At 39.4% G+C, this 15,066-nt stretch overlaps 1 protein-coding gene across 1 annotated transcript in view; it reads right to left on the bottom strand.

Annotated features, from left to right (window-relative positions):
- LOC117995429 (carboxyl-terminal PDZ ligand of neuronal nitric oxide synthase protein) overlaps positions 1-15,066 on the bottom strand; it is a 160,746-nt gene that overhangs the window by 102,605 nt on the left and 43,075 nt on the right. The window contains exon 2 of the mRNA XM_069508657.1: positions 6,557-6,818. Coding sequence (XP_069364758.1) covers positions 6,557-6,763 — 207 coding nt within the window. The 5' untranslated portion in view covers positions 6,764-6,818. The remainder of the gene's footprint in view (positions 1-6,556; positions 6,819-15,066) is intronic.

Here is a 15,066-nt window from a genome sequence, read left to right as displayed (position 1 = left end):
CAGAGCATCGGGTTCCAGTTCCATAATGCCTTTAAGTACAAGCGAGAGGTCTGTTAAAAATTATTTATGACCCAGTTCGCACGTTCGTAATGACCCTAGTATAGCTAGGCCTCTATCACAGCTTTTACCTTATCAATAGGAGCGTAGCTTTGAGGTGGACTTTGCTCGTTTGTCCTCGCACTCCGATGCCAGTATTGCATTCCACGGTTGTGCCAACCGCTTCGCAATTTATCGTAAATTGTCTACAATTTGTGGAGCTTTTCATTATATAATTTTATTCGTGGCCTATTTCATTACTAGCTAACCAGCTTCGCTCAGGAAGTATTTTAGAAAAATCTTTTTCTTACTCAGGGACGCTGTTGAACAGAAAACCCTCATGCAATGACATTATACTAATGAACATTATCTAAATATATGAAAGGAAAAGGTGACTGACTGACTGATTGGACGGATCGGGCTGAAATTTGGTACGCACATTAGCAATATGACGTCGGCATCCGCTAAGAAAGGGTTTTTGAAAATTCAACCCTAAGTGGGCGAGATAGGGGGTTGAAGTTTGTGTAGTCCACGCGGACGAAGTCGCGAGCATAAGCTAGTAAAAAAAATAAGGAACGCTAAAGGCCATAAAAAATTAAATCCATACAGATGAGTTCATGGGGAATGCTCAGTAAAGCGTAGGTATGAGTGCACGGCGGTATAGGTAGCTACTAGCTAAGATTATTTTATAAATAAAGAACCCCAAAATTGAGTGTAGCTAGTGTCCGTGAAGGCACCATTCTGCTCCATTCACAATGGTGCGGGCACAATGGAGCCATTCATACGCTTACAATAACCTCATCCTTTCCTGAGCGGGAGTCCTTCGCTCGGGTCGAGGAGATTGCTTATTGTTCATTATGATCTAGTGGTGGTCGGTGGACCCCATCTTTATAACATGAAGCGTTTCCAACATACTATAGGTACTGGTGTCTCTATCTACATATCAAAATTATGTAGATTTTATTCAAAACTCCCGAGGCTCCTGTGGAACTTTTCAAATTAACCTTAACAGTGCATGAATATGTCATTTAGTATCATCATCATCATCAATCCATAAACGTCCACAGCTGGACATAAGTTTCTTGTAGGGACTTCCACACGCCGCCTGAATCCAGCGGCTCCCTGCGACTCATCTGATGTCATCCGTCCAACACTGCGTCTTCCGGTGCGAGTTCGCCATTCCAGTATTATGGGACCCCAACGTCTATCGGTTTTACGAACTATACGCCCTGCCCATTGCCACTTCAACCTCGCAACTCGTTGAGCTGTGTCGGTTACTCTAGTTCTCCTACGGATCTCCTCAAAATTATGATGTTTCAATTACCTACGTACGAACGTATTATGCACCGTATAGTTCGCGACAGGTCGAGATAGCAATTAGGCGGGGCGGGGGCCGCCCCGCACTCCCGCACGTCATCCGCGCTCGCCCGCACCGGGTTAGCACGTGGGCTGGCTGGTGTGCAGTGGCGTGCACAGGAGTTCAAGCCAGGGTATGCATTTAGGTATGAACTTATTTTACGGCAGGTTATAATGAAAAATAAGCATTGATTTATTACAATGAGGGTAAGCAGTGCGTTTATGCCTCTATAAGCTGCACGCCACTGCTGGTGTGCAAGGCGTCCCCACCCCGATTGCGATGTGGAAACGGAACCCTTATAGGATCACTTAGTTGTCTGTCTGTCTGTCAAAAAACCTACAGGGTACTTCCCGTTGACCTAGAATCATGAAATTTGGCAGGTAGGTAGATCTTATAGCTGACATTTGGGGAAAAATCTGAAAACCGTGAATTTAGGGTTGGATCACACAAAAAAAATTAAAATGTGGTCATGAACTAATAATTAGTATTTTCAACTTTCGAAGTGAGTGACTATATCAAGTGGGGTATCATATGAAACGTCTTCACCTGTACATTCTAAAATAGATTTTTATGCATCATAGTTTTTGAATTATCGTGCAAAATGTCGAAAAAATACGACTGTAGTACGGAACCCTCATTGCGCGAGCCTGACTCGCACTTGGCTGGTTTTAATACATTAATAGTATCATTGGTACCCTTATTCGCTGAAGTCGGTCCTCAGGACAAAAATAAGGCAATTATCAACATCGGATGGTCCCCGGATTTGAATGAACCCCTCCTAAAAGGTGTGTTTAAGTGAATCTAAACATCTTCGATAAGTTTTGTATTTATCGAGGGAGTTGGAGCGGAGAATTGGGATGACGGAGTCGACTGAGCCGGGGTAATCCCGGCTTAGGAACATCAAACTAACTGATGTATGTATAGTCCGTACAAAAAGACCTCTTACGCGCCATTTTAACTCTATTGGTCAACTGTCATGTCAAAAGTACGGTTCACCTTTAAAATAAGGACAAAATTCGCACTTTTGACATATCAAAAATTTGACACAAAAAGTTAAAATGCCGCGTGAGAAGTCATTATTTAGGAATTATATTTCACCTTCCAGTTAGACAGGTCGCTCACTGCATGGTACAAACCGCGGTTTTTTTTTTTTTTTTAAGAATATTAGCCATGTTAAATGACTAATATTCCCCTTTCCCCTCCATCTAAGCGTAGAGCTTGTGTTATTAGATGTAGAGTGTACGGGACATGCTAACGAAAACTTTCGAACGAATCAGTACCCATATTATAAATGCGAAAGTGTGTTTGTTTGTTGGTTTGTCCTTCAATCACGTCGCAATGGAGCAACGGATTGACATGATTTTTTGCATGGGTATAGTATTACTACCCATATTACTACAGATAATCTAAATGCGAAAGTGTGGTTATTTGTTAATTAATTGGTTTGTTGGTTTGTCCTTCAATCACAATGCAACGGAGCAACGGATCGACGTAATTTTTTGCATCGGTATAGATAAAGACCTGGAGACTGACATAGGCTACTTTTTATCCCAGAAAATCAAAGAATTCCCACGGAATTTTGAAAAACCTAAATCCACGCGTACGAAAGTCGCGGGCATCAGCTAGTATTGCATAAAGGTTGAATGTGATACATGTCGTTTGAATCGTCCTCTAAAGAAGCTTCTATCTTGACTATGAACTCCCAGTGTAAGTTATTTTGGTGTTTGTTTTCACGACGAGTACTGCTATAAAGTGGATAGAGACCTTTATAAGAAAGCCGTTCAGAAACAGTCCCGAATATATGAATTTATTTTCCCCACCTTTATAACGAGCCATCTCAATTCTCATCCCAGTCCTTTTATGGCCGAAATTGAGCACCGAGAATGTAATTTCTTTATATTGAAACTCATGAAACCCTTGTATTACTTTTTTAGATAACATAGGTTACTAGCTGATGCCCGCGACTTCGTCCTCGTGGGAACGCTTTGATTTTCCGGGATAAAAGTAACCTATGTCACTCTCCAGGTCACAATCTATACCCATTTAAAAGATTGAAGGACAAACCAACAAACCATAAAACCAACAAACAAACACACTTTTGCATTTATGGGTACTGATATGCGGCGCGTAAGATGGATTTTACCTCTACTATTTGTTTGTAATTTATAATGCATACATTTTTAGAAAGAAAATAATTTCAGTACGGTTTAGCCAGAGGCAGTGGTCCGGCCGCCGACGACGAACGAGAAACGAGTAGAACTAGAAACTATAAACGAGTTGGCGATCAGCGGGAACAGCAAATATGGCGGGACCTTTCTCAAAATGTATGTATTAATTTCTAGAGAGCGGGATTATAAACGAAACTAGAGGCTCTGAAAATTACATCGTCTGTGACTTAGGATCCTTTTCCGCGCATACCGGCCACTGAAATGTAAACTTCACGCTCTAGTGAGCACCATACGAACTGTAAACATTGAAGTCAGTAATTAATGTTATAAACTGTACCTACGAGGCTTAGTTTGTAGCTACAACAAAAAAAGTTCACAGCGAACTTTTTAAGCAGTTTTACATGATTACATTATTTTAACTTGCGGCACTGTACGTGTGTACACTGACACTGTCGATGTTTTGAAAATTACTCTCCATACAAACATATCTATTTTTAGGGTTCCGTATCTCAAAAGGAAAAAAAACACCTTTATATTATGATCACTTCGATGTCTGTCTGTCTGTTCTGTCTGGCAATAAAACCTATACTTAGCGTACTTCCTGTTGACCTAGAATCATGAAATTTGGCAGACGTAAGTTGGTCTTATAGTACAAGTAGAGGATAAAATCCAAAAACCATGAATTTGTGGTGACTTAGTGTCGCAAAAAAAAGTGAAAAATAGTTTAATAAATCGCATAGATTGCGCTGTCCATCATTGACTTGCAGTGTTCTACACTGAGTAAGTAGTGTGTTAGGTATATCTTGTAAGTATATCGATGGTACGGAACCCTTCGTGTAAGCGTCAAACTCGCACTCGACCGGTTTTATTGTTTTAGATATTAAATTAAGCCAGATATCGATTGATATTAATTTCTTCATTGTCTAGCCTAACAAAGGTAAATTAAAAATTCAAATCACAGTCGACATGTGAAACGTATCCCACCACCACTGCCTACTACAACGTCAGACCTTGATCACTGTTTTATACTAAACTAGCGACTCGCCCCGGCTTCGCATGGGTGCAACGTAGATACTAATGTGGTGTCATTGAGGTGTCATTGCCTCGGAAACTCTCAAATGAGTAGATTCTTTTTTGACCTAATTCACATTACTTCAATTTAATTTATTATGTATACAAGAGTTAATATAGTTCCATAATATTTTTGGTGCCGGTGCCAATTAGCTTTAGCTGCGCGAATCGTCTAGACGTGAGTCTGTCTATCTGTCTGTCTATCTGCTAGCCTTTCACGACCCATCCGGTCAACTGATTTTGACGAAATATGGTATAGCGATAGCTTGCATCTAGGGAAAGGAAGGGCTACATTTTATCCCGGAAAATCAAAGAGTTCCCACGGGATTTTAAAAATCTAAATCCACGCGGACAAAGTCGCGGGCATCATCTAGTTTAATATAAATCGTCGATTCAGGATCAAACCGAGAGTGCCATCACTCTATTGTCGCTAGGTACCTAACAGTTAACCCTTAAAAAACCCATTGTAATTCTATATTAGACTGCAACCAAAATTATTTCAATTCTCGTTATACTCGCCACCACATGTAACGTGCAGTGACTTAAAAAGCAGTTGGCCTTGTTTTAATATCACATGAAACGAGTCCCAGTGTCCATGTTTAAATAGTTCGAAAAGCTTCAAGAACCAAACCAGTTCGGAGTTTTTTAACTTAATATACACTAGCGACCCGCCCGGCTTCGCATGGGTGCAATGTAGATACTAATGTGGTGTCAGTGAGGAGGGATTAATAATCCATACTTTAATACTAATATTATAAATGCGACAGTGTGACTGTCTGTCTGGTCTGCTAGCTTTTCATCCTCCTAGGATCTATATATCATTATCTATATATCTAAGATATCATTCTAAATTGGATTATATAAAGGGCAATTTGGGTCATCATTGAATGTTTCAGATGATCAACAATTTTATTTTGATAAGAATTAATAGTAGATATGTCAGTAAAAACACCTTCGAAAGTAAGGCTTTGTTACAGATCACATTTGAAAAGCATAAAATCGATTATTGTGAGCCAGCCTTAAAAGATACATGTATGCTATTGCAGTCTTTTTGTAGAACTTTTTAAGAGAAACAATTTCACCATACATTGTTTTCGTGTAACTTTGACCATTAAGGCAGCGCATGCCTCGGAAACTCTCAAATTAGAGGATTTTTTTCCGACCTAATTCACATTATTTCAACAAATTGAAATTATGTGAATTAGGTCGGAAAAAAATCTCTAATTTTATGAGAATTAAACTATACCTATAAACCTTCCCCTTAAATTGCTCTATCTATAGGTGAAAACCGCATTAAAATCCGTTGCGTAGTTTAAAAGATCTACGCGTTCATACATACAGACAGCGGGAAGCGACTTTATTTTATACTATGTAGAGATAGAGAAGAACAATGGTAATATTTGTAAGTTCTTTTTCTATTTTGTTCATGGGTAGAGCTTCGTGTTGTGCATAGTTTTTATAAAATAATAGGAACCTGGCAAATATAGTAATGGAAAGATAAACACACCAGTTAAAATATCGAAGGTAGGCGGCACCGTAATAGACCTGCGCCCTTGAGATCCTTAGCATGAATGACTGATCCCTTATTTGAAGGCCTCATCAGTATGCTGGGGCATGCTGAGGCGCCATTTCGGCAGCGTTATGGGCACTTGTTTTTTCATGCTCCTGCCTTGACGAGCAGGAATTACCACGAGTAAATAGTATGAGATGAGCTTATATTAGCATGAAAAGTAACCTCATACTCAAAGGCCTCGTCGGGATGCAAAGGGATCCTGGTATCGTACTCGTCGTTGGACACGAGTTCGTACCGCTTGGTAGACGGCATGCTGAGGTGCCATTTCTGCAGTGTCATTGGGCACGTACTTCTAAACGCCTGCCTTGACAAGAAGGTACCTATTGCCGCGATAGTACAAGATGAGCTTACCTTAGCATGAAAAGTGATCCCGTACTCAAAGGCCTCGTCGGGATGCAAAGGGATCCTGGTATCGTACTCGTCGTCGGGCACGAGGTCGTATCGCTTGGTGGACGGCATGCTGCGGCGCCACTTCAGCAGCTTCATGGGCACGCGCTTCCACGCGCCTGCCTTGAGGATCACGCGGATGTAGCGGACCTTGCGCCCCTTCCTAAACATTGGTGCACATTCTCTGCGCCCCTGTCTCTAACACGAGCCGGCGTTTCGCAACGACCTGCAACAGAGAGAAAAAAAGTTTAAAAAATTATAAGTATTCGGTATAAAGTACGCGCAATCTTTAGAACTAAACGCGTGTGGGTTTACTTACATCTTCCGAGTGAGACTACTAGTTATAATTTTTTGATATATCCTTTTTTCGAGAATTGGTGTACATATTGTAGACCAATTGGTACCAGGTGTATTGGTGGTCATATACTTTTTTTAATAATTATTTAGTTCTCTTTCTAAAACAAGAATAATAAAGTTTTTTTTTTTTTTTTTTATCAGATACAAGTTAGCCCTTGACTGCAATCTCACCTGATGGTAAGTGATGATGCAGTCTAAGATGATAGCGGGCTAACCTGGAAGGGGTATGGCAGTTTTTATTAAACCCATACCCCTTTGTTTTCTACACGGCAACGCTTAATCGCTTGGCGGCACGGCTTTGCCGGTAGGGTGGTAACTAGCCACGGGCGAAGCCTCCCACCAGACCAGACCAGAAATTTAGAAATTATAAAATTCCAAACCCCTGCCAGGAATCGAACCCGGGACCTCCCACTAATAAGACCACAGCGCTCACCACTGCGCCAGGGAGGTCGTCAAAGTCTAAGAAATTGTCACTTCGCTCCCAATTTAATTATTCAAAAACGATTAATATTCCGCGAACCCTTGTTTAAACTTTTAGCAGAAGGTAATCTAATCGAATACCCTTGCCTAACTATGACAAAATATTTCTGTTCGAGCCTTTACAATGTACTTGCCCAACTAGCTGATCCGGCCCGAATCAGCTTGGGTGGAATTTTTAAAAATCGCTGAAAGAGTGGAGAATTTTTAAAAATCCTAAAACCAGTATCTTTTGGGTTCCGTATCTCAAAAGGAAAAGGAACTTACTTCTTATAGGATCACTTCGTTGTCTGTCTGTTTGTCAAGAAATCTACAGGGTACTTCCCATTGACCTAGAATCATGAAATTTGGCAGATAGGTAGGTCTTATAGCAGACGTAAGGGGGAAATCTGAAAACCGTGAATTTGTGATGCATAATAGGTTTGGATTTATCGTGCAAAATGACGAAAAAATACGAATGTAGTAATGACTCGCACTTCGCCAGTTTTTTTATCTTCAAGCAATTAGATATCATTTGCTTTATTGATGAAGGAAGACATCGTAAGGAAACTTGTATGTAGATATGTCTGAGAGTTCCTCATAATGTTCTCAAAGGTGAGTAAAGACTGCCCATGTAGGTAAGTACCTACATTGGTAGTCTTTACAGCTAAGTGGTCAGCGTGGTGGACTGCTTATAAGTAGTTATAGGTGGCTAAAGCCTAAACCTTTCTTCTTCTGTGAGGAGACCTATCTAGAGCTTGATAGAAGCGCGAGCTCACTCGTGAATGATTGCAAGACCGCGTTTTTGTGAGACGAAGAGCCGCGATTAAAGCCCTCGTAGTGTCAACTGTAAACTCACGGCTCGCTCGTCAATCAGACCCTAGAGACCCTTGTCATAAAGACGAATCAATTGACAACCCATTTATCTAAATCTGCCCAAGGCATCCCTTAAGATAGATGGGCCTTTCTATAAAATAGGTATCTTCATACAAACATACATATCTAAATATTATTAAAATAAAATCTGAGTGACTGACTGACTGATCTATCAACGGATAGCTCAAACTACTGGACGGATTAGGCTGAAATTTGGCATACAAAATACAGATAGCTATCCGTTATTTTTTTTTTGATTTCTTGAAAACGTTCATATTCAATTGTGATAAACTAAATGATTTTATGCTAAAACCTACCTAATCTAGGTATTTACAATCAATCATTGACTTGTGGGAAAAATATTATTTTGTAAGTTGTACAGGCGAGTGTGTAGAAAATGTCCTAACTATTCCGGCTCACTACTGAGAACGGGTCTCGTCCGGATAGTGTACCATGCTGGCCTTGTGTGGATTGGCAGACTTCACGAAAGGATTTTTGTAAATACAACACCTAAGCACTCAAAGCCAAATGTTTGCGAAAAACGTCACAAAGCTAACATAAAATGTTGTTTGGAGGTTCCCGCATAAATATATTATTATTTTTGTTCCTTTGAATGTCCTCTGTCGAGAAACGAGTGCGCGTCGGAATCCCTAATGTGAAACGGAATCAGAACATACAACAAGCTTCATAAAGCGTCTTTGATTCTGTGTGAAAACGACGACCTCTCTAGCTCAAAGGCTTACAAAAGCCTGAGTTCGATTCACGGCTGGAACAAATTGTGAATTTGTAATCTCTCTTTTGCTCATTTTAGTGGCTAGATAATATTATTTTATTACTGAAAGCATGTTACCAGTACCCTTATTATAAATGCAAAAGTATGTTTGTTTGTGGGTTATTAGGTCTATTTTCTTCTTTTTAGTATGCTCCTAGCAAACCTAGCTTTCTTAGTCACAGTAGGTATCATCATCATGATCAACCCATCGCCGGCTCACTACAGAGCACGGGTCTCCTCTCAGAGTGAGAAAGGTTTTTGGTCATAGTCTACCACGCTGGCCATGTGTGGATTGGCAGACATCACACACCTTTGAGAACATTATGGAGAACTCTCAGCCATGCCGGTTTCCTCACGATGTTTTCCTTCACCGTTAAAGCAAGTGATATTTAAATTAAAACGCACATAACTTCGAAAAGATAGAAGTGCGTGCCCGGGATCGAACCTCCGACCTCCGATTAGAAGGCGGACGTTCTAACCACTAGGCTATCAAAGCTATTTACATAGACTGCTAAAATCGTAACCCTTCCTTTCGGCTTCATTCGGAAAATAAAGCCCTAAGTAAAAAAAATTGCAGTCGCCTCTAGAGATAAATTGTACGGCCATTTAGCTGTGGCCAGCAGCGCAGCGGCTCCCGGGGATAATGGAGCCCCATTACTGGTATATATGTGAAGCGAAACAAACGTTAACGTTCGGTACGTCGAAAATGCATTTCGCCCGATTAGGTTCTAATTCCGTCAAGTTGAATACCGTTCCTGTTTCTGCCCACGTAAGCACGTAACTTACAATTAGGTCTATTTTGTTCTTTTTAGTATGCTCCTATAGCAATCCTAAAAGCTGTGATGGCCTGCCTAGTTAGGATATCCGCCTTCCGATTGGAGATCGGGAGTTCGATCCCGGGTACGCACCTCTAACTTTTCGGAGTTATAAAATATCACTTGCTTTAACGGCGAAGGAAAACATCGTGAGGAAACCTGCATGCCTGAGAGTTCTCCATAATGTTCTCAAAGGTGTGTGAAGTCTACCAATCCGCACATGGCCAGTGCGGTAAACTATGGGCAAACCCTTCTCACTCTGAGAGGAGGCTCGTGCTCTGTAGTGAGCTGGCGATGGGTTGATCATGATGATGAAATATCTTTCTTCGTCTCAATAGGTATATTAAGAAATATCTGTAGTACCGTATAGTTCACGACAGGTTGAAATGGCAATCGGGGTATAAGACGGGGGACGGGCTAACACCCGCACGTCACTCGCGCTCGCCCGCACCGGGTTAGCTCGGGGGTTGTGCGGGTGTGCGGGGCGTCCCCACCCCGATTGCCATCTCGACCTGTCAAGTAGGTTGTATTAATGGAATTATCTAAGAACCAGATTTTATGATACATACGAACGTGGCTAGTATTTGAAAACCTGAATTCTGCGTAGCAATGCTACGTACGAATTGATCTACCATTAGGTTAATTGAACTACCTAATGTATCGTAGCAAAGTACATAATGACATCCGCGACTGCTTCGGTGTAAATTTAAGTTTTTTTTAAATCCCGTGGGAACTCTGTGATTTTCCAGAAGATAAAGTAGCCTGTTTATCTTTGCTAGGATAGTTAAATAGGGAATGAAAGTTTGTCTGAAAGTCCATAAATTTTAAGTTATATCTAAGAAAGTTGGTATTGGGACTTTTGGTTAAAATAATAAAATAAAAATATGTGTCAGAATTCTTAAAAATTCCACCCTTTGGGAATGGAAGTTTGCATGAAAGTCCGTCATTTTTCAAATTGTGCCTTTGATTAAAACGCACATAGCACCGAAAAGTAAGAAGTGAAAAGATTGAACCCTGGACCCTCGGATAGGAGGTTAACGTTTTAACCATTAGACTAATAATGCTTTTGGCAATATTTAATGAAGCTTAACCAATGCCAGAGTATATCTGGATTGCGATCTCTCGTTGCGTGTACACCATGATTGTTGGTTTAGCCTAAACCACAGACTATATAACTGAAACTGGTTAGTTAATTTTTAGTATCAATATTAATAATTAATTACTATTATAATCAATTAAAAACTGAGTATTCCATATCAGTAGAAAGCTACATTATTCCTGAGTGACATAGGCTATATTTTATTTTCAAAAAAATCGCTACGGAAATTGTTATAAGCTGCCCGTGCGAAGCTGGGGCGGGTCGCAACTCGCTGGTACCAAATATAAATCAACCTCAGTTACAATGGTAAAGTCTGTCCACTCCGCTTTCTGTTTAAAGAACTAATTTTATTTTATTTTATTTATTAGATTCACTTACGGCTACTTACACTAATTTATTTAAAAAAAAAAATTCTGAAAATATAACTACTAAATGTAGTCGCCAATTATAAGTTAATACAACATTTACAAACATATGTGACAAAATAAAAATACATTACATCAATAAGATTACAGATTAGACTCAAGATAGTCTGCACAGAACACAGCTATTACTTTTAACACTGAAATTCATAGTCAAGGTAGAGACTTTTTAGAGGACGATTCAAACGATATGTGTCATGGTGTCATATTAAACTTTTATGCAATGCATTAAGGTTGTGTATTACACATGTCGTCTGAATCGACCTCTAAAGGAAGGAAGGAAGGAATCTTGACTATGAGTTCCGATGTTAAAGTTCAACTTCTAAATAATTAGCTTAGAAATGTGGATTGAGATCGTTAAATTCACAGTTCGGCACTTTGACATTTAGAGATGGAGAATCGCGAGCCTCTGCTCTCGAATTTACAGAGCTCAGGCGAAATATTTCACTTTTAGCGAAAGATCACGCCGCATGTTAATGTTGGGACAAAATTAAGTATTTTCACTCAATCCCTCTTAATCTACACTATCTCTATGTATATCTTATATATATTAGTGAGAACAGAGAGAACTAGAGTGCGACAACTGGAGGCTTGACTTTGAATCGATCTCCTGTTAACTACGTAGCACTAGGGTCGAGCCATAGCTGTAACTACCATCCATACTTACTATAATATTATAAATGCGAAAGTGTGTCTGTCTGTCCTTTTTTGTTTTTCACGGCCCAACAGTTTAACCGATTTTGATGAAATTTGGTACAGACTTAGCTTACATCCCGTGGACAGATATTGGCTACTTTTGATCCAGGAAAATAAAGAGTTCCCCCGGAGTTTTAAAAAACCTAAATCGACGCGGACAAAGTCGCGGGCATCATCTAGTTCATTTTAAATTATATTTAAAATTTATTGCAACGCACACTTTTTCGCTGCCTTGGATGGCTCACGTCAGTTTGTCGTTTTACGAGTATAGCCTAATTTTCAAGCTGTTTATTCGTCTGTCTGTCAGCGTGCTGTATCTCATAAACCGTAACAGGTAGACAGTTGAAATTTTCTTTAAGTGTGTATTGCTATTGCCACTATAACAACAAATAATAAATACGGCACCCTAAACCAAGACAGCGAATTTAAATAAAAATTACCGCCATGCAAATAAAAAAAAAATTAAAATCACAATATGACGTGTTATATCTTGTCCGATAGTACGGAACCTTTCGTGTACAAGTCCGACTCATACTTGACCGGTTTCATCAATACGACGCAAGTATTTGGCTACAAACACGATTGAGTAAAGTTTCAATATATTTTGTAAGCGAGATAATAATTTAATAAATCCAATAAAAGTTTTCAATAATAATATCTTTCCACCCTCAAAAATAAAATTCGTTGCAAGTTTTTTGTAAGCATTCAGAGTTTTTGTTTGATAAAAGCAGCGATATAAATGTTTCACTAGATGCGGCGCTTCATAGTAATAAGTTAACATGTTCCAACGAATGTCGTTGTCCACACTCCTGTCAATCGTAATCCGTTAGACGCCGTTCGTTTCTACGGACAGATAAGTTAGAAAAGACTAGAAAAATTGACAACAGTTATGAAACTTGTAACAAACCTTGATGCTTGACCATGACAAAAAAAAACGCGAAAAAAAATATAAAAATCCTATACTTTGTAAAAGTTTACGATAATATATTGCTAATAAAACATCAGACTGACGCTAGAGGTCAACGAACGTTGCTTAAGTAGGCCATTCAGAGTCAATTCCGTGTCGTAGGTGGGGCATTGCCCTGAGTTTTGCGCGCTATACATTGAGGGTTTGAAAAATACTAAATCACTAAAGCTACAAAATGAGACAAATGGTTATTGGTATTGGATTGTGTTTAGGTTGTATTACAATAATGCTAAGTTTTTACCAGCGTTCTGGTTACACCCTGTATATTGCTGAACTAGCTTATGCTCGCGACTTTGTCCGCGTGGATTTCACAAATTTCAAACCCCTATTTCACCCCCTTAGGGGTTGAATTTTCAAAAATCCTTTCTAGCGGATGCCTCGTGACGTCATAATAGCTTTCTGCATGCCAAGTTTCAGCCCGATCCGTCCAGTAGTTCGAGCTGTGCGTTGATAGATCAGTCAGTCAGTCAGTCACCTTTTCTTTTTATATATTTAGATAGATGAAAGTAACTTTCGAGTGCGAGCGGCGAGATTGACATTCCAGATTGAGATTTAAATAAGAATGAATTTCGCTAATTACAAACGATTCCTTCGAACTTTCTTTTCCTTCTTTGTTGCGGCTGGCTTTGTTCTTCGTGTTTACTTTGTGTTACCTAAGCGATCTACACAACAATTCTTCAATTCTGGTGACAGAAGGGCTGGCTCATTTTTTGCGCAACGGATCAGCCTGGCTGTCCAGCGCGGAAATGCAGCCAGTATTCTTGGCACCATTCCACGCGGTCATGATTTATATAGTAATTAGATAAGGCTAGCTTTAAGTTTTATCTATATATATAAAATTCAAAGTCCTGACTGACTGACTGACATAGATATCAACGCACAGCCTAAACCGCTGGTCCTAAAGACATGAAATTTGGAGGGTCTATTCTTTGTAAAGAGTAGGTATCCACTAAGAAAGGATTTTTCGAAATTCCACCCCTAAGTGGGTTAAATGGGGGATGGAAGTTTGTATGAAAGTCCGTCATTTTTCAAGTTATTTGCATGAAAATTGGTATTTGGGTTCTCGGTCACAAATGAAGAAATACGTGTTTCAGGATTTTTGGAAAATTCGCCCATAAGGGTGGTAAAATAGGGGATGAAAGTTTGTATGGAAAAGTTTTAATTATTGATATTATTAACTTGAAATTTGGTAAGTAAGTTTTTTCTTGACATTAGTGCAGCTAAGAAACTACTATGGGAAAATCCCCGCCTAAAGGGATGAAATGGGTGTTGGAAGGTTATACGTGTTATTCGGTGCTGTTCGGTTTTGTGCTTGTCCTGATGTTATAATGTTTGTTTCTGAAAAAAAAAATGCCATTTGTTTCCTGTTGGCCACGCGGGCGAAGCCGCGGGCAGAAGCTAGTAATTTATATATCTGTTACTTACATACAATTCTTTTAATTTTTGGTTGAGAGCAAAGTTTTAATTATATTTTTGAACTAGCTGATGCCTGCGACTTTGTCCGCGTGGGTTTAATTTTTCCAAAATCCCGTGGGAACTCGTTAATTTTCCGGGATAAAAAGTAGCCTATGTGCTAATCCAGGGTATAGTCTATCTCCATTCCAAATTTCAGCCAAATCCGTCCAGTAGTTTTTGCGTGAAGGAGTAACAAACATACACACACACACACACACATATACAAATTTTCGCCTTTATAATATTAGTCGGGATAGAGATGGGTGAGTGATTTCCATCCATACTAATATTATAAATGCGAAAGTGTGTCTGTCTATCTGTCTGTCTGTTTGCTTACTTTTCATGGCCCAACAGTTTAACTGATTTGGATGAAAGGTACAGAGTTAGCTTAGATGATTTCAAAGTCTATAACGGTCAACTGTAAAACATTATTTGTGTTTTACATATTAAAAATAGAAAAAAAATATATATATGTGAATTAAATATATTATGTGTAAATTACATAATATAGTGATTGGCTTAATAGTACATAAACCACCTATCAAGGTAAATTATTTCA

This window comes from Maniola hyperantus, chromosome Z (genome assembly GCF_902806685.2).
Source record: "Maniola hyperantus chromosome Z, iAphHyp1.2, whole genome shotgun sequence".
NCBI lineage: Eukaryota > Metazoa > Arthropoda > Insecta > Lepidoptera > Nymphalidae > Maniola > Maniola hyperantus.
The sequence above is the reverse complement of the archived record's forward strand: the minus strand, read 5'-3'. Positions and strand labels throughout refer to the sequence as shown.